The 19,455-nt window shown below is 39.7% G+C and overlaps 1 protein-coding gene across 26 annotated transcripts in view; it reads left to right on the top strand.

The window, feature by feature from the left end:
* Tasp1 (taspase, threonine aspartase 1) overlaps nt 1-19,455 on the top strand; it is a 233,369-nt gene that overhangs the window by 66,517 nt on the left and 147,397 nt on the right. For 21 of the 26 annotated variants that reach the window (NR_110352.1, NR_110351.1, XR_866347.3 and 18 more), the window contains 2 exons: nt 4,174-4,258; nt 15,123-15,202. Coding sequence is in view for 18 of the 26 variants with exons in the window: in NM_001159641.2 (NP_001153113.1) it covers nt 4,174-4,258; nt 15,123-15,202 (165 nt within the window). In the remaining 8 variants the exon portion in view is untranslated. The remainder of the gene's footprint in view (nt 1-4,173; nt 4,259-15,122; nt 15,203-19,455) is intronic. The other 5 variants (NR_110350.1, XR_003953733.1, XM_017319312.2 and 2 more) reach the window with 1 other exon arrangement.

The raw sequence follows: 19,455 nt of genomic DNA, 5'->3' as shown, positions 1-19,455 counted from the left end.
ATATCCTTGAGCCAGTAACCAGCAAAACCTTCATTTTGACCTCTCTCCCAGAGGAAAATATAACCATAAAACTTAACATCACACTTCTATCTGTACCCACTTATAAGCAGGCAGCTAGTCAAAGCAGGATTTAAACCCAGAATTCCTGTGGAGCCCACATCAGACAGAATTTGAGTATCCTGTTAAGTCGTATTAGAGCAATATGTCTTTATACTGTCTTTCTATTTGGCTCTCTGCCTAGAGCCACAGGCGTTTATTTTATTTATACCTGTACAATATCTGTCTGTTGAACTCTCTACCAGGAGCCACAGACATTAAATTAATACCTGTTCAAAGCAGGCTGTGGTTATCACTGCACTCTGTACTCTGGAGTCAGTGACTAATATTGCCTATCTAGTTCGAACAGGAGGCGAAATTTCCCACGTGATTCGGACAGAATCTGAATATAAATTTATCCTAAAAGCAAATAATCCTAATTTTAAATTCACAGTTTAATCCCTTTGCCCTAAGAGATAGGCAAATTCCATTCTTCTCCTAACTCAGAATTTACTCAGCCAGTAAATTCCCAGGGCAAGAGTCCTCAGCACAGTTAGCAGTCTCTTTGTTTAAACTTTCCCTCCCTTGAGTCACGCTAGTGCTACCCAGTTATTTAACAAAAATAAATAAATAAAACTAACTCTCAGACTAATAATCTTAAACTTCTAGTGGATTCGTGTCCAACTAGCACATTGGTTTGCCACCTGTTGCAGGAAATATCAGAGCTAGCCCCCGCTCCAGGTGAGCTCACTCCCTTGGTCTCTCAGCCACCAACTCACCAGTCTTGCTAGGCCACATGGCTCCCACCAGGCCATCTTTCAGATGTCCACAACCGCCCCCCCCCCCCACCCCAGTTCTTGCAACGACCTAAACACCCCTGGTTAGCCATCTCAACACCTAAATACCAGTAGAATCAAGACTCTTAATTGCTTAATTAGCTAATCAGATTTATGTGTCAGTAATAACACAATTTACAAGATGTCAATACAATAATTTCAGAGCCAAATGATAATGATAAAGCTTTAACACAGTTATTCTAACCTTTTGATAACACCACCTCAGCCTCCATTCTGATTCTCTCCTACTGAGACCTACCCCCCCCTCAACTCCTCCCTCCACTTCCCTTCTTCTGTCCAATCACAAGCCTCCCACAGCCCTAATGTGATTGGACAGGGAAAATGCTGCAACACATGGGTATAGTAGAAAATGAAGAAAAGACAACAAGAAATGCTATAGATAAGAGGTAAAGAAGGATTGAGAGCAGGTGCTGAGGAACGACTTCAGGCTGTTTTGGAGTTCTGCTCTGCTTGCTGCCCTCACATCCCTCTTAATCTAGGAGTTGTATGAAAACTCTAAGGGACTTCCAGCCCTCTCTGGAATGCACAATAATCGTGTCGATCTCTTTCAGCCATTGCTGCTGGAGCAGATTAGTGATACAATCACCACCCTAGGGAAGAACCTAGAGATGAACATTGTCAGCCATGACCACCACCCGTAGAAAACATTTGGAAAAATAAAACTGTTGGTGAAGCTAGGTTGAGAGGTTTTCACTACTGGCTCTAATGTAGAAAATCTTAGGAAACAATCTGAAGTTCAGAAAGGCACCCTCTTATTAGATAAGCTAGGGACCTTTAAGGTCAGGGAACAAGAACAGTGGCTGCATTCGCTGATGTGGCTCTCACCGAGGCTGGACTGGTAAGGATTGATTTCTTATATGCATTTTTGCCCTTAGCTTCCTGATACGATTTATTAAAAATCGCTGATGAGTAAATATGCAGTCTGAGGTTTTGAAGTAGATGACTGATTTTTACATAAAAATTTAGATTTGTGATTCTTTTAAGATTCCTTCTTTATAAAGATTTACTATATGTATATGAGTATGCTGTCCCTGTCTTCAGATACACCAGAAGAGGGCATCAGATCCCATTACAGTGGTTGTGAGCCACCATGTGGTGGCTGGGGATTAAACTGAGAACCTCTGGAAGAGTGCTCTTAACCTCTGAGCCATCTCTCCAGCCCCCTCTTTTGAAATTCTTATAAGATTACTCTTAAAAATTAATAATAAAATAATTACTCCTTTCTTTGTAACTGCAAATTGCTGTCTGCTAGTAAGAGAAACTGGCTAAGAAAAACTGCTTGCTTGCTTATACTTTGTTGATCTATAACAAGTCCCTTAGTTGTGAATGTATGTGGGTTCTTGGGAATAATTTGTGTCTTTACCTGTACTAAGTAATGTTATTTCTTGTAAAGATATTGGGGAACATACTCTTTTTTCATAGTCATTCACTAGAAGAAAACTAGAACATAATCACATTGTAATTTTATATTGCTTGGAAGGTTTTGCTGCGATATATAAGCCATGGAAGAAAAAAATGAACTGTGGGGTTGAAACCTTGTTCCTTCTACCCTCTAAGTATATATGTATATATATGTGTATACATGTATGTTTATGTATGTATATGTGTAAAGTTTTTGTGATAGTCTGGAACTTTGTTACATCCTTCAAATTTGTGTGTGTGTGTGTGTGTGTGTGTATATATATATATACACACACACACATACACATATGGAGAGAGAAAGAGAGAGAGAGCGCGTTAATATGGGTTTGTGTTGGAGTTTGCTCTATCCACCAATTGTGTGTATATGTGTATACTTGTGTGAAATGCTTGGAGCCTGCTTGCTGGAGGTTTCCTGCATCCACTCAGTGTGTGAATACGTCTGTCTGCATGCATGCATGTATGTTTGTATGTATGAAGTATTCTGCGATTTGCTTCATTTACTCAGTGTGTAGGAATTTCATCTCTTTAATTTTCTTTCTTGTCATCTCCTAAGAGTTAAAGAGTTTACAGTATTTCACTGGCTACAAGGAGTGCTAGCCCCAGTAAACTAAGCTTTGTTCCTCAGAGAAAGTCTGCTCAGTAATTTCTCTAGTTGCTGTCAGCAGCCCCTGATGTTATCTGGACCAATCCCTGCCAGCTGCTCCCTGAACTGACCCCCACTGGCTGCCTATCTCTGTTTACTCTATAATGCCAAAGCTGATCTTTGTCATGCAGGTGATGGTCATGGGTTACCAGAGGATGCAAAATTGTTTTTTTCTAGTTCTATTTCTGACATGATTCTTTTGTATTGTTTTGTAAGCCAAAGTATTACTCAATAGGCTAGGTGGGCCTGTAACTTATTATGAATACTATGGTACCTTCAAACATGTGGCAATCCTCCTGTCTCAGTATCCCATGGGCTGGGATTACAGGTGTGATCACATTTTCCATGCTCTGTGTGTGTGTTCACTGTCCCATGTTCTGGGGTTTGTGTGTAGATGGGTGATGGGAAGCCAACATACTTGCATTTACTTTTACTGGTTGGGCTCTTTGCCCATCTGAAAAGGACTCTGGCAATTTTTCCAGAGTGTGTAGTTCTTCCCAGAATGTATGTTGAACATATACCATACTACCACTGTGTTTAAAAATTGTAATGCTTGCTTTATAGTTTCTGGTCAGATTATCCCTAGAGCCATGGTTTTTAATCTGGTGACCCCAGCCATAAAATTATTCTCATTGCTACCTCATAAATAATTTTGCTACTATTATGAATTATAATGTAAATATCTGATATGCAGATGGTCTTAGACAACCCCTGTGAAAGGGTCCTTCGAATCTCAAACGGGTAGTTACTCACAGGTTGAGAACTGTTGTTCTACTACCTTGTCTAGTCTCATTAGGAGAAGAAATACCTAGTCTTACTGTACCTTGCTACGCCAAAGCTGGTGGATATCCACGGGAGGCCTCCCCTTTCCAAAGAAGAAAGGGAGGAGAGGTGTATTGGGGTGTGGGTGAGGACTAGGAGGAGAGGAGGGAGGGGAAACTGCCACCAGGATGTAAATAAATAAACAAGGAAATAATTAGGTAAATAAATATATAAAATAATTATCCATTTGAGAGAGAGAGAGAGAGAGCTGCTGCTCTAGAGTATCTTTAAGTTGTGTTGTGTTCACGTTCAGCCTGTGTTAGCACATTTGGCTAATGAAGAATTTGCAAGGTATTTTGAAATTGTCTTATAGAAATAGCCACAAAAATAAAGTGGAGAAATGTGAAAACATTTCTGATTTCTTTTTTAAAATTTAAAAAATTTATTTTATAGGAATCAAGAATCCAGTCTCAGTTGCTCACAGGCTCTTGTGTGAAGGGCAGAAGGGCAAGCTCTCTGCAGGCAGAATTCCTCCCTGGTAAGCACTTGGGACCTCTGACTTCTGTTTGGGTTGCTAGTGTTTGAAGGCTGTATGTTCATTGGGGAAGTCTTCTCACTTGGACTGTGTATCACTGAGTGGTCAGTTAGGTTTATTTTGTTGTTAACCTCACAATCTATCATGTATCCTGAGGCCTAATGTCTAAAACAATTAGTTTTGGGATGTTCTTTAGAAAGCTACATTGCATAATATGAATTGTCCTGATTCAACTATTACCAGCAATCATAATTAACAATGTCTTGTTCTTTTACTTCTTTTGTCTTACTGAGAAGAGATAAAAAGGTCTTTAGAACAGACTTGCAAGCTACTGTATATATAAGGGAATTCAGTCTTTGATAATGGTGCCATTCATTGTGGTGAGAAAAAGATGTACTACATAACTTGTATTGGGACAGTGGGCTATCTCATGGAAGGCCAATAAGGTAGTCATGTTATTTTAGAAAAGTACAGGGAAAATTTAAAGTTAAATAGTGAATTGTAAAGATATATGTCTCAGAGGTTAATAAGTGCAGTTGCTTACAGAGGACCCTGTTCAGTTCCCAGCACCCATATAGTGTTTTACACCCATCTTTAACTGTAGTACCAAGGGACCTGATGCCCTTTTCTGACCTCTGTATATACCAGGTACATGAAGGCTATGTATATATACATGCAGGTAAAACTCTCATATACATAACTAAAAATCAATCTTAAAATACATTATAAAAATTTCTTTGCAGAGTGTAAGCTGTAAACAGCCTAAATGTCTTTTTTTTTTGCTTTCTATCCTATTGCTAGGTACAAAGGAGGAGGGAGACATTAGTACTAATTTACTTCACAAGACAATATCTTCAAATGAATGTTTATGCAAAGTTTAAACTCTCACAAATGTAGAGGTTGAGAAGTTCAAGTGCATAGTTCTACCTTGTTTGGGTTTGATGTGGGCTTTCTTCTTACCTTACAGAGAGGTGTCCTCTCATTGGAAGTATCTGGGAGAGGGAAGGGAGAGAGGAGGTCACAGAGGAACAAATGGGAATGGGAGGGTAAGAAGAGAGAAGAGAGAGGAGAGAGAGGAGAGAGAGGGAGAGGGAGAGGGAGAGAGGAAGAGAGAGAGAGAGAGAGAGAGAGAGAGAGAGGGAGAGGGACAGAGGGGGGGAGAGGGAGAGGGAGAGAGACAGATACAGACAGATGTGGGAGAGGGAGCGAGATAAAGATAGACAGGGGAGAGGAATTGAGAGAGAGAGAGAGAGAGAGAGAGAGAGAGAGAGCGCATGTAAGAGAGGGAGAGAACAAGTGACAGAGGTGGGAAAGGTGTGCTATTTCTTCTATAACTACAGTACTACGTGTCATGAGGACTCTACCCTCATGGTGATCCCCCTCAGTCAATAGCAATAGATTAAAAAAAAATGAAAGTTAACTCAAAAGTATATGTTGAGATAGGGTCTCACTGTATGTGTAGATCTGGCTGGCTGGGACCCTGATTTATAGAGCAGGCTGGTCTTGAACTCACAGAAATTTGCCTGCCTCTGCCTCCTGAGTATTGGCATAAAGATGCTCACTACCATGCCCAGCTATAGTTTCCAAAACAAACAAACAGACAGACAAACAATCCCCCCAAAACTTACAAAAGTCCTACCTAAGGACTTTGATTCATTTTAAATTGACTTTTGTCATATGAGATAGACAGATTATGTATTCTGTTGTTCTAGTTATGAAAACATGAGTTTTCCAGCACTCTTTCTTGAAGAAGCTTGTGTATGTGTGCGTGTGTGCATGTGTGTGTACCACATGATCATGAGTGTAAACATTGATAAAATAGTGTCCTGGGTAGCTAAATAGTGCTGCTAGGTAGGTTAAGTGTATCAAATAAATTTGTTCTGATGTCGGGTCTCACCATGCTGCTGAGGCTATGTTAGAATAGCTATTAGCATAGGCTGGCCTAGGACTTTTACTTCTGCCACCTTAGCACACAGAGGACAGGCATCTGTGACCATGCCCTGCACTCAGATATGCTTTTGATTTGAGGTGTGTCTTTTTTTTTCTTCCCTTCACTAGATCTTGTAAACATGTCTCTGAGCTGTTTCCATCCCACTTTAGGATATTTTCCTAAATTAGGTGTTCTAATTTGTTTCTCTGTTGTTATACTAATCAACCAAAAAAATCCCTTGGTGGAGGGAACGGTTTATTTGGCTCTTCTTTACACATCACAGTTCATCACTGAGGCAGGTCAGAGTAGGAACACAAGCAGGAACTGGAGGTAGGAAGTGAAGTAGAGACCCTGGAGGATTGCTGGGTACCAGCGCGATGTCTCTGGATTTGTCAGTTGCCTGTTAATACAGTGCTTCATGGACATGCCCATAGACCAGACTGAAGGAGCTCCCTCCGTTGATTGCTTCTCCTGGGTATTGCAAACTGAAGCTAGTTCTCACAGGAGGTGTTATCGCCACACTCCTCATTGGTTGAGGAGCAGCTCTGTTAGGTTCATGCATAGTCCTACAGTTCTCTAACTCTTGGACTACTTCTCATTTATTCTTCTGTGGTATCCAGTCTCCAGCAAATCACACACAGCCTGCTTTGTCATTTCTGACTTTTAGTTAGTTTCATATATTCCATTAGTATCTTTTAAAAAAGGCTTTTATCTTACTGAATGTATATGAGTAGGGTTCTACATTTATTTTAGTATTTTTGTTTACTGGTTTTATTATTTATTTTACTTTTAGATTATGTTGAGTTAGTGATTTACCACTTTCCCTGCCCCGCCCCCAGACCCTTTTCTAGGTTGTTTTTCTGTTTGGCAGTTTTTTATTAGATTGCAGGCATTGTGAGTTTTACATTTTTCTGTGTATTGAATGTTTTTATATTTCTAAATTTTTATTTCAGGATGTAGTTAGGTTGTTTAAAAAGTCTGGTCCTTTTCAGGTCCTGCTTTAAAACTTTGTTTCACAAGGCTAGAGAATGCATTTATCTCTGAGCTGATTTTGCATTGTTATAAGGCAAAATTCTAGAGTGAGGCAGTTTCCTCTGGTTGTTGGGAGCCTAAAGTGTTCCTAGCTCTATCTGAACTTAGAATTGTTTCCTTTGTAGTTGGTAGGTTTTATGTTTCAAGGGTTTGTGTAATTTCCTCTTTCTTAGGCTGCGATTGCCATTTAGTAAACTACTAAAAGGGTGCTTTCTATAAATCTCTGGTGTCTCTCAATATTGTTTTGTCTGTGGTATTTTGCTCTGTAAACTCTAGCCATTTTGGCTTCTGGTGGTCCATTTCCATCTCCTTTGCCTTAGAGACTGCTGGCCTCCTGGACCTAGAACCTCTTTGGAAATCATGCAAGTTAGTTAGTTAGCTCTCTGATTGCAGCAAGACTTTTTTTTTTTAATTTATTTTTAAAAAAGTTTTTCTTTTCTACAAGATAACAATCCTTTGTTGCCTGGTGTGTAATGTCTAAAACTGTTGATTTTCATATTTTTGTGTTTTTTTGTTCCATTGATTTAGACAAGAGACAATAGGTTTATTCTGTTGCTCTTATCTTGTTTAGCAGTGAAAAATTTTATATACCTGGAAGTTCACTGAATAACTGTAGTAGTTTAAAAGTAGATTCTTCGCACTCACTGATAAGTGGATATTAGTCCATAAATATAGAACACCCAAGATACAATTTGCAAAACACAAGAAAATCAAGAAGAGGGAAGATCTATAGGTGGTTACTTCATTCCTCCTTAGAATAGGGAACAAAATACCCATGAAAGGAGTTACAGAGACAAAGTTTGCAGCTAAGACGAAAGGATGAACTATCCAGAGACTGCCCTACCTGGGGATCCATCCCATAATCATCCACCAAACCCAGACACTATTGTATATGCCAGAAAGATTTTGCTGAAAGGACCCTGGTATAGCTGTCTCGTATGAGGCTATGCCAGTGCCTGGCAAATACAGAAGTGAATTCTCACAGTCATCTATAAGATGGAACACAGGGCCCCCAATGGAGAAGCTAGAGAAAGTACCCAAGGAGCTGAAGGGGTCTGCAACCCTATAGGTAGAACAACAATATGAACAGAACTAACCAGTACCCCCAGAGCTCATATCTCTAGCTGCATATGTAGCAGAAGATGGCCTAATCGGCCATCACTGGGAAGAGAGGCCCCTTGGTATTGCAAACGTATATGCCCCAGTACAGGGGAATGCCAGGGCCAAGAAGCGGGAGTGGGTGGGTAGGAGAGCAGAGTGGACAGAGGGTATAGGGAACTTTCGGGATAGCATTTAAAATGTATATAAAGAAAATATCTAATAAAAAAATAAAACAAAATTTAAAAAGTAGATTCTTCTAGTACATGTATTAGTTTAACCGGATTTATTGTTTTTATTTTGAGTTTACTTTGTATTTTTATTGTTTAAAGAAAAGGTGTTTTTTTAAGAAAATAATTTGACCCTTAGAAATCCATTCAGCCTCACCTAGTCCCATATATATATATTTGTATGATTTATCTCTTCCTACATACTGAGGGTGACACTTCCCAGCCTCACAATATGCTCTGTATGAATTAGTCTGGGCCTGATGCTTTGTTACCTAATCTGGGCAGTGATAATTGGCTAATTACTACGTTTGTACATTTGGTTTATATGGGTTGCACGCATTGTCTTAAAATGTTATATAGCTTTTTAGAATTAGACAGTTTGAGATCATACAACTTAGTCCATGTTACAGTGTTAGGATTGTGTGGAATCCATCTACATCACATTGTGCTTACAGCCATCTAGTTATTCCTCACATATCCCTCTGCTTACTCAACAAGTATGTGCTGTCACTTGCTGACTGCCACGTGTAGAGGCAAGAAAGCGATCAGGTGCAAACTGAAGAAGCTAACATTCACTTGGTAGCTCTTAAAGCAGGACACTGAGGACAGAGAGTAGAAACACACAACCAGCCTTTCCTAAGATGTCCTAAATAAAACGGTCATTTTCTCTATAGCTCATAAGGGCAGGCCAGAATGTTTTTATGCCAAGGATTTTTTTGCTTATTGTTTTTTTTTTTTTTTTTTTTTTTTGACGGAGACTCACACTGTAGCCCATGCTGGCCTGAAACTCACCATGTAGCTCAGGCAATCTTTGTTCCTCAGTTACTGGGACTATGAGTGTCAGGTACCATGCCCAACATTGGTTAGGTGGATTTTTGTGTTTTGTGATTTTTGATGGTTTGTTTGTTTGTTTAAGAAAAATTGATTTTTGTCCTAATGTCATGGTCCCCACCTATAATCATATCACTTAGGAGGCATTGTGAGTTAAGACCTGTCTGGGATAAAGGGTCTCCATGGGGAGACCCTTTATCAACAGTTTGGGGAATACATTCTAAGATATTTGTGGTTGAAGTCCAATCATATCTTGAATTTCCTTTAAAAATAATTGTAGAAGTACTGTTCAAGAGTAAAACAACAGTATGTTCACAGTTACTAACTCAAACAGTGATGACCTGTCAATTTCATTATTTTATTGAAAAACAGTTATTCATCACATGTATAGCTTAAAATACTCATGCGTTTCTCACCCTTCTAAAGCGCAGGAGTCTAAGGCTGACAATTTACGGCTGTAGTGTCCAGTGACAGTTTAGTTTTTTCTGTATGGAACCTGCTCTCTGAGTCATGTGGTGAAGGGCAAAGCAGTCCAGTGGATCCTTAACCCTATTCAGTAGGGCTCTCACTGGCCTTGGGACCTAATCACCCCTTCATAGGCCATACCACCTAACCCTGTCCTCAAACTGTTCAGAATATGAATTTTGTCAGATTGGAGGACATAAACTTTCAAATCAGATTGGTCATGTATTTTTGACAAATTTTATGATTATAAAAACCTGAAACATGCTCAGCAGATCATTGAGTGGTAAAGTGCTCGAGTCACAGCACCCAAGTAAAAGGCCTGTATGATACTGCATGCCTGCAATCCTACTCAGGGGTGGGAGCTGCATAGAAACACTGCACCCCTGCTGGCTAACACTGGAAACACTGCACCCCTGCTGGCTAACACTGGAAACACTGCACCCCTGCTGACTGGAAACACTGCACCCCTGCTGGCTAACACTGGAAACACTGCACCCCTGCTGGCTAACACTGGAAACACTGCACCCCTGCTGGCTAACACTGGAAACACTGCACCCCTGCTGGCTAACACTGGAAACACTGCACCCCTGCTGGCTAACACTGGAAACACTGCACCCCTGCTGGCTAACACTGGAAACACTGCACCCCTGCTGGCTAACACTGGAAACACTGCACCCCTGCTGGCTAACACTGGAAACACTGCACCCCTGCTGGCTAACACTGGAAACACTGCACCCCTGCTGGCTAACACTGGAAACACTGCACCCCTGCTGGCTAACACTGGAAACACTGCACCCCTGCTGGCTAACTAGCCAATCTTTCTGAAGTGGTTGAGCTGCAGGTTCACTGAGAGACCTTGACTCAAAACAAAGAAGGTAGAAAATGATAGAGGAGGAGACCTGGTGTTGACTGCTGGTCTCTTCATGTCCGTGCATGGGTGCAGGTATACATGAACATACATCACATACATATCAGAACATTTCACACTATGAAACTATATCCATTATGCACACATCACACACCTCATGTAACACATTATGTACACCATATACATCATACATATACACTGCATGCACTCATTACATACATTGCATGCACATTACACACATACTATGCCACATACATCATATACCATACATGTATTACACATACCATGTGTACTCCATACACATTACATACGTTACATATCCATTATACACATCACACAAATTACATGCACGTTGTATACACCACATACGTTATACATTACACATACAAATATTACATCACTCACACACAAAATCAGTTTTCCGTGTTCCTAGTGCAGTGAGCTCTTAGACTTTATATAAAGTTCCTGAGCTTTAGGAAGTCAATAGCCTAATTTGTCTTCAATCATACATATTTATGATGTACAACGAAATGATAGAAATATTTTTTAAATCCACTGCCTATTATTTTCCCCTATTGCTTGAGAATTTTATATATAGATCTAATGTGTTTTGATCTATTCTTCTCCATTTCTGCCCTTCAGCCCCTCTTCCCATTTCTTCCCAGTCTCATGAATTTTCTTTTTTGAGCTCCTGTAGTCCACTTAGTGAGTGCCCAGGTGTAGGTCATCTACTAGAACATAGATGAGCCGTGCAGGGCCCACAGCCCTTTACAGAGCGTCCCCTCCCAGCAGCTCTCAGATGCCAGCAGCTCCTTAGCGAGGGGAGGTACTTCCTGATGAGCTCCCTACTTCAGGCTCCAAGTTTGTCTGCCTTGATCTGTGCACATCCTGTGGATGTGAAGATCCAGGTGCTGTCCCTGCATGTGTGCACTTGCTCTCCTATCTCCAGAAACGTGTTTCACCGTAGTCATCCTCTCTGTCTAGCTCCTTACACTCCTCCTTCCAGCCCCTCTGCTTAAATGATCTGTGAGCCTTGAAGGAAAGGGTTATGATACAGATGTTACATTTCGGGATGAACACCTTGCTGTCTCGTAGTATCCTCATTGTGACCGGTTGTGGGTTATTCCGTTATTCACCATCTTAACCATCAACTGCAAAAATGAGCTTGCCTGATGAGGGTTGAAAGGTTCCCTTATCTATGGGTATAGTGATATGTCTGCATATTGGTTTGATATCATATTCATCTAGCAGAATAAGAGTAGCAGGTTCTCTCTTAGGCCTTATGACCTACCAAACCTCAGATTTTTGGCCTTATTAACAGTGCTAGACATGTGTTCTGACTTGTCTTTTGCAAAGATTTTAATGGCTGGTTTGTTTGAGAATTGACTGGAGTGGGCATGTGCCGGGGGGTGGGGGGAGGCTGTGCTGCACACAGAGCAGACCAAGCATACAGATGTATCAGTGAGGTCATCGCAGCTCTAGGACAGTTGAGGTTTAGAGGAAGGATAGTAGCAGGCATGCTTTACTAGAGGAGAGAGAGGTAAGGGCTTTCCTTTCTCTTCCTTCCTTCCTTCCTTCCTTCCTTCCTTCCTTCCTTCCTTCCTTCCTTTCTTTCTTTCTTTCTTTTCTGTTTTTTGTTTTTTTGAGACAGGGTTTCTCTGTGCAGCTCTGGCTGTCCTCGTACTCACTTTGTAGACCAGGCTGGCCTCGAACTCAGAAATCCGCCTGCCTCTGCCTCCGGAGTGCTGGGATTAAAGGCATGCGCCACCACCACCCAGCTAGTAAGGGCTTTTCTAATGGGTTTGCGTGAATCTCCTTTAAAGTTCTCTCTTTGGAGATTCAGAACAAATCTCAAGAAATTTTAAGTTAGTACTTGCTGTTCTGGAAAGTGATTTTTTTTCTTTCTACATGTCACTATATATGTATATATGAATACATGCATATTATGAAATGTTTACATTGAAATATGAAAAGCATTTTTATGACATTTCATGTGATGGAACTCCTAGACAATAATATTTGATGGTAAGCAAAGGCTACTTATTTAGTATGCTTTATAGTTTCTATACTGACTTCTAAACATGAATATCTTAAAATGTCTAAATTATTTAAAAATTGCATAGATTATATCAAAGTTTGAGACAAGGTCTTGTGTATTCCAGGTTGGCTTAAGCTCACTATGTGACTCAGGAGATCAGACTCAGAACTTCAGGCATACTAGGCATACTAGTTAGGGTTACTGTTGCTAGTTGAGAAACATCATGACCAAACGCAGCTTGGTGAAGAGAGGGTTTATTTGGCTTATACTTCTACATCATAGTCCATCACTGAAGTAAGTTAGGACAGGAACTCAAACAGGACAGGAACCTGGAGACAACAGCTGATGCAGAGGCCATGGAAGGGTGCTGCTCATTGGCTTGCTTCCCATGGCTTGCTAAGTCTGTTTTATTATACAACTCAGGACCACCTGCCCAGGGGTGGCACCACCTACAATGGGCTGGGCTCACCCCGATCAATTACTAATTAAAGTGCCCTCCAGGATTTCCTACTTCCTGATGTCATGGAGGCATTTTCTCAGTGGTGATTCCTTCCTCTCAGATGACTATTGCTTGTGTCAAGTTGAAATAAAACTAGCCAGCACAGTAGGCAAGCACTTTACCAACTGAGCCACATCCTCATACTTTAGATTGACTTTACTTATGTCAAAATTATGAATGTTAATGAATGAGAAATTAAGATGGTAATGATTCTGGGTCCTGAGATTGAATCCTAGATGATTATCTGAAGTTGGAAAAGGGTCAGCCCCAAACTTCCCTCTGGATCAATTACGACTGTACTAGCTTGTTTGTGTTTTCACATTATTGGAGGGGCTTAAACAAATCAGTGTTTATGTTTATTTTGTTGTTGTTCTTTGTTTTGTTTTTAAAGAAGAGGTGCTAAAGATGGCAAAATGATCTCTCAATCTAATTGTGATTTTAGCTTTTATGTGTTATTTGCAGTGACCATTGTTTCTTATGTGAAGTTGGATAATTTCCGTTGGCTCTCTCCCATCTCTTCTTTTCAGGGTTCTTTCTATTGCAGTTTTAATGTAAAGAAAACAGGGCAGTTAGCCTATACTTTTCTTTGGCCTATTTCTTATGTTTCTGCGTGCCTACTGGGGTTTTTATCATTTAAGCTATACAGATTTTTAGGAGTCAATAATTTTTGTGGTTGCTATAAGTCTTATAAACATGTGATCTTTTCGTACTATCAAAAGTGAGTGAATACAGTCTTTTGATAGTGTTCACCACAAGGAAATTCTGATGTTAGTAATAACAGATTATAAAAACTTTAAGTGTATTGCTCTTGAGATTTGTTTTAATTGTATATTTTTAAAAAAGTATTTAATTTATGTATGTATGTCTATGTGGAAGTATGTGCAGATGAATTCAGGTCCCTACAATGGTCAGAAGGTAGAGTCAGATCTCTTGGAAATGAAGCCATAGGTGGAGGTGAACCTCCCTACATGGAGACTGGGAAATGAGTGTGCGTCCTTTGAAAAAGCACTAGGTAGTCTTCACCACTGATTTCTCCAGCTCCTTCTCTTGAATTTTAATGTGGGAATGATTAGAAAAACAGAAACGAAAAGTAGAGAACAGGAGACAGCCAGGCACAAGTTCAAGGGGTCCATTACTAGCTGGCTGGGATCTAGAAGAGGTTGGCTGTGGAAGGAAATGAAGTGATTGTTATAGTTGCTGCTTACAATTACTGTTTACCTCATGAAATGACTTAGAGAACAGGCTTGTTACGTGTGTTGGCATGCTTTTTTTGAGGCCTTTGGAAATTAGTCTCATAAACCAGAAGTGTCCTGTTCACTGTGTTGTATTAAGAATTACAGTCTAAGGCTGCAAAATCCCTTCTGGAGTGTATATATTTCAGTATTCACTCACTAGAGTGGAAACGGTTCTCAGCATCACTGTGCCTCCTTGTTGCACTGAACTTAGGGTCTAACCATACTAGTGTGTTTGTTCATATCTAGATTTATTGCTTGTTTTGAGTGGCTAGACAAGAACAACAATAGTTCTAGACAAGAACAACAAATCTGAAGACATCTACTTAAACTCTTAACCTCATTGACTAGATGTATAAATCTTACAGCTATATGGATCAAAGAATCTTAATTCTCCCCAGAAAGTTACTTTCACTTTTTTATTGAAATTTTAAGAATTTTTTCCAATATATACATTAGCTACTTCCAACATAAAAATTCAAAAGAAAATTGGAGCATGCAGCTGTCCTGTTTTGCACCAACTCTAGATTTCTTGTATCTCTAAGACTTGACTTTAGTTGTCATGTGATATTACTTCTCTTAACTTTATTGACTGTAGAAGATGACACTATGCATTTTTTAAAAATTAACTTTTTTGTTGTTAGCTTTTTAGTTGGAGAAGGAGCCTACAGATGGGCAGTGGATCATGGGATACCCTCTTGCCCTCCTAGCACCATGACCACAAGTGAGTAAACCCTTCATGAGTTAAGCTGTATAAACACCACCCGCAGTGTTACACCAGTCCTGTCTGACACAGAAGTACAATGTCTGTAAGTTGAAATATGTATAGTTAAACACAGGTCAATTTACTGTTTTATCACCTTTTTGTTCTGGAGGTCTCCTCTTTGCTCTTGGTTTTGAGGTGTTAGTCTGTTGGCCTGGAACTTACTATATAGCTGTGAACATGCGGAGGCCCTCTTGAAGGGCTAGGATTATAAGTGTGAGCCACCATGCCAGGTTTGTAAAATTTTCCCAAGGTATCATTTTTAAGCTACTTGAAGTAATTTTGAATAATAAAACCATGGTGCCTGCATTAAGAGGAAGGAAGGGGAGCTCTTCCTTAGCTCTTGACCCGAGGAAGAATTTCTTTTTGTTTTTCTAGTTTTGTTTTGTTTTGTTTTGTTTTGTTTTGTTTTGTTTTGTTTTGTTTTATTTTTCGAGACAGGGTTTCTCTTTGTATGCCTGGCTACTCTGGAACTCACTCTGTAGGCCAGGCTGGCCTTGGACTCAGAGATGTATCTGCCTCTGCCTCCTGAGTGCTGGGAGTAAAAGTGACTTTTTAAGACTAGCTTACTTTTATTTTCTTCTGTATGAGTGTTTTGCCTGCATCTGTGTCTGCACCATGTTTGTGCAGTGGACCAGAAGAGGACATCAGTTCCCCTAGAACTGGAGTTACAGTTGGTTGTAAGCTACCACTTGGTTGCTGGCAGTGGAACTTAGGTTCTCAGGAAGAGCAGCAAAGGTTGTTAACTGCTGAGGTATATCTTTAGCACCTTCCTTTGTAGTTTGAAGCAGAATTTCATTCATTCTGTGACTTAAGATGACCTGAGACACACAATGGAGCTCTTGTTTTTGGAATGAGAATGGCCCTTTTAGGTATATATATTTGAATGTTTGGTTTCCAGTTGGTGGACTGTTTAGGAAGGATCAGGAGGTGTGGCTTTATTGGAGGAGGTCTATGATTGAGAGTGGGTTTTGAGGTTTTAAAATCCCATGCCAGGCTTAGTCTTGCTCTTTCTCGGCCTGCACCTTGTTGATCAGTTTACATTCTCAGCTACTGCTCCAGTGTTAGGCCTATTTGCTGCCGTACTCTCCACCACTTGGTCATGTACTAAAAATACACTGAAACTGTAGGCAAGCCCCAAGATAAATTCGTTCTTCTACTGCCCAATTGCTCAGATTATAGGCTTGGGGCACCATGCCTCCTGACTCTAAGGATTCAGCAACAAGCTCTTTAGATTTAAATGTAAAGAAGACGTGAGTTAAAACTGAGAAACTTAAGTAAGACAAAAGGACACATTGTTTAATATGAAGAAGTTTTACCATTCTCACTGATAGGCATTGGAGTCCTCTTTCCTCTTCCTATTGACATTTCCATCTTTTGACAACAGTATTCTCCTTGGATGAGGTGACAGCTCATTGTGCTTCTGGTTTGCTTTTCCTGGTGGTTAGTGATGCTTGCATTGCTCATATACTTGTGGCTCTTTTGTATATTTTTTTGAGAAATGCCTGTGTAAGTCACTTGTTCCATATCTTTTGTTCATTTTAAAAACCTGGTAATTTGTATTTTTTGTTGTTGAACTTTTGAAATTGCTGTATACTCTAGATACTAACCTCTAATATTTTATATGTTGTCTATGCTGTTTATTGTTTCCTTCCCTGGTAGTTTGAAGCTTGATATAATCTTGCTTGTCTCCTTTGTTATCTGTGCTTTTGTGGTTTTATCTAAAACCTGGCCTATATCATTGTAGAGAGAGAGAGAGAGAGAGAGAGAGAGAGAGAGAAAGAGAGAGAGATATGCAGAGAGAGACAGAGAGGGGAGAGAGAGAGGGGGAAGAAGGGGAGAGAGAGAAAGAGGGGAGAGAGAGAGGAGAGAGAGGGGAAAGAGGGAGAGGGGAGAGAGAGAGAGGAGAGGGGAGAGAGAGAGAAGAGAGAGAGGGGAGAGAGGAGAGAGAGAGAGAGGGAGGTGGGGGAGAGAGAGAGGGGAAGAGAGAGGGGAGAGAGGGAGGAGAGAGAGATACATATACATACTGGGATTGAATAATAGTGTCTTGAAACTTTTCATTGCTTTAATGCTAATGCAGTAGTTTTAGGTCTTGCATGCAGAACTGTGATTTTTTTTTTTAAACCATGTTATTAAAAAATAGGTTTTTGGGGAGTAGGGCACATAATATATTCTGATTATGTATTCTGGTAATTCATTCAGATAATTCTGATAATTCCATTCAGATCCACCCCTTTTCTGTCTCTTACTGGAAAACAAACTTGCTTCTAAGGGATAAATATAAAATAAAACATAATAATGCAAAACAATAGCTAACACCTCACAGTAGGAGAAAACAAGCAAGCAGAAGGAAAAGAGCCCACAAAAAGACACAAGAAACCCACTCATCTGCACACACAGGAATTCCATAAAAACACAAACTGGCAACCATAATGTATGTGCAAAGGACCTTATTTGTCTTTCTGGGTCTCAGGATGGTTTTTCTAGTTCCATCCATTTGCCTGTCAGTTTCAGTCTGTCAAGTATTTTGAATTAAAATTTTTTTATGTTAAGAGAAACCGTGTCATTTTTTTTATTCTCTATTTTTTTTGTATTTTCTCCCCAGTAGAAACCTAGAATAGATATTCTTGATACCTTTTTTTGGAAAACACTTGGTTGTAATACTGAACAGTTTCTCAGCTCTGTAATCTGCTTCTCTGATGTGTGTGCTTGCGTGTGTGTGCGTGTGTGTGTGTGTGTGTGCGTGTGTGTGTGTGTGATGCTTGTGTGCTTGTGCGTGAGAATTTTAGTCACTGCATCCTCTTCTGTTTACTGTGGTTTTGTAATGTGTTTTTCAAGTGAGTTGTATGATGCAGCTTTGATTTTGCTAAAGATTGGTAGGACTCGGATCTTCTACGGCTACAGGTGAATTTTATGATTGCTTTCTCTATTTCTATGAAGAGTGTTTTTGGTATTTTTATGTAGATTGCATGAGATCTATGGATTTGCTTTAGATATTTTGAAAGTATTGGGTTGTGGTTTTCATTTTTGTGCATGTGTCCTTTTAACTTCTTTTCAGTGTTTTCTAATTGTCACTGTAAAGATTTCTCTTTTCCTTAAACTTATTCCTAGATATTCCTACTTTTATAATGTAAATATAATTCACTTTCTTGTTTATTTTATTTTTTGTTTCACAGAAATATTTGTTCTTTATAACTTACTTTAGTAATTCTGTATATCTATAAAATGCCTAAGATGTTTATTAACAAATAAGATATATGTATGTATATGTGTGTGTGTTTGTGTGTGTGTGTTCCTGAGAGAAAGAGAGAGGTTTAAGAATATGCTTTTCTGTTGTCTTTTAGAATAAGAGTTAATTGATAAACCATATTTGATTAGTTCCTGACACTATTACAGAAAAGAAAGACTTTTATTGCACAAAAATTTCCTTCCATTTATAAATTCTAACATCCTTCATATGGCTTTCAGAATTCTTGTCATGCAATATGTGGTCACTGGTAAGCTGGGCAACATGAAACTCTTGCACATTTCACTTGATGGTCATGAACTCATCATGACCCAACTAGCTACTTCCAAAGACACTGAATGTCATCCCAGGTCATGACAATAATCTAATGTCACAGTAAATTATAATGACCTCGTAAAGGACAAATACTGATGACATGGTGTTGGAGAGATGTCTCTTGATGAGCACCTGTGGATCATCTGGGTTCTAGTTCAGGCACACATAACTTTTTTTTTTTTTCAATTTTTTATTAGATATTTTCTTCATTTACATTTCAAATGCTATCCCGAAAGTCCCCCATACCCTCCCCCTTGCCCTGCTCCCCTACCTACCTACTCCCATTTCTTGACCCTGGCATTCCCCTGTATTGGGGCATATAAAGTTTGCAAGACCAAGGGGCCTCTCTTCCCAGTGATGGCCGACTAGGCCATCTTCTGATACATATGCAGCTAGAGACACGAGCTCTGGGGGTACTGGTTAGTTCATATTGTTGTTCCACCTATAGGGTTGTAGACCCCTTCAGCTCCTTTTTTTTTTTTTTAAGAGCAAGTTATTTGTGCACAGTGTTGTTGCTGCAGTTAATTGTTTTAGATTTTTTTTCTTACATTTTATTTAGTGTGTGTATGCATTTCTCTCTGTTGTATCTGTGTGTATGTATACATATCAGGACGTGTGTGAATGTCATAGGCTCTGTCCTTTGCCCATGTGG

Source organism: Mus musculus, chromosome 2 (genome assembly GCF_000001635.26).
Source record: "Mus musculus strain C57BL/6J chromosome 2, GRCm38.p6 C57BL/6J".
Lineage (NCBI taxonomy): Eukaryota > Metazoa > Chordata > Mammalia > Rodentia > Muridae > Mus > Mus musculus.
This window is presented reverse-complemented; position numbering and strand designations above follow the sequence as displayed.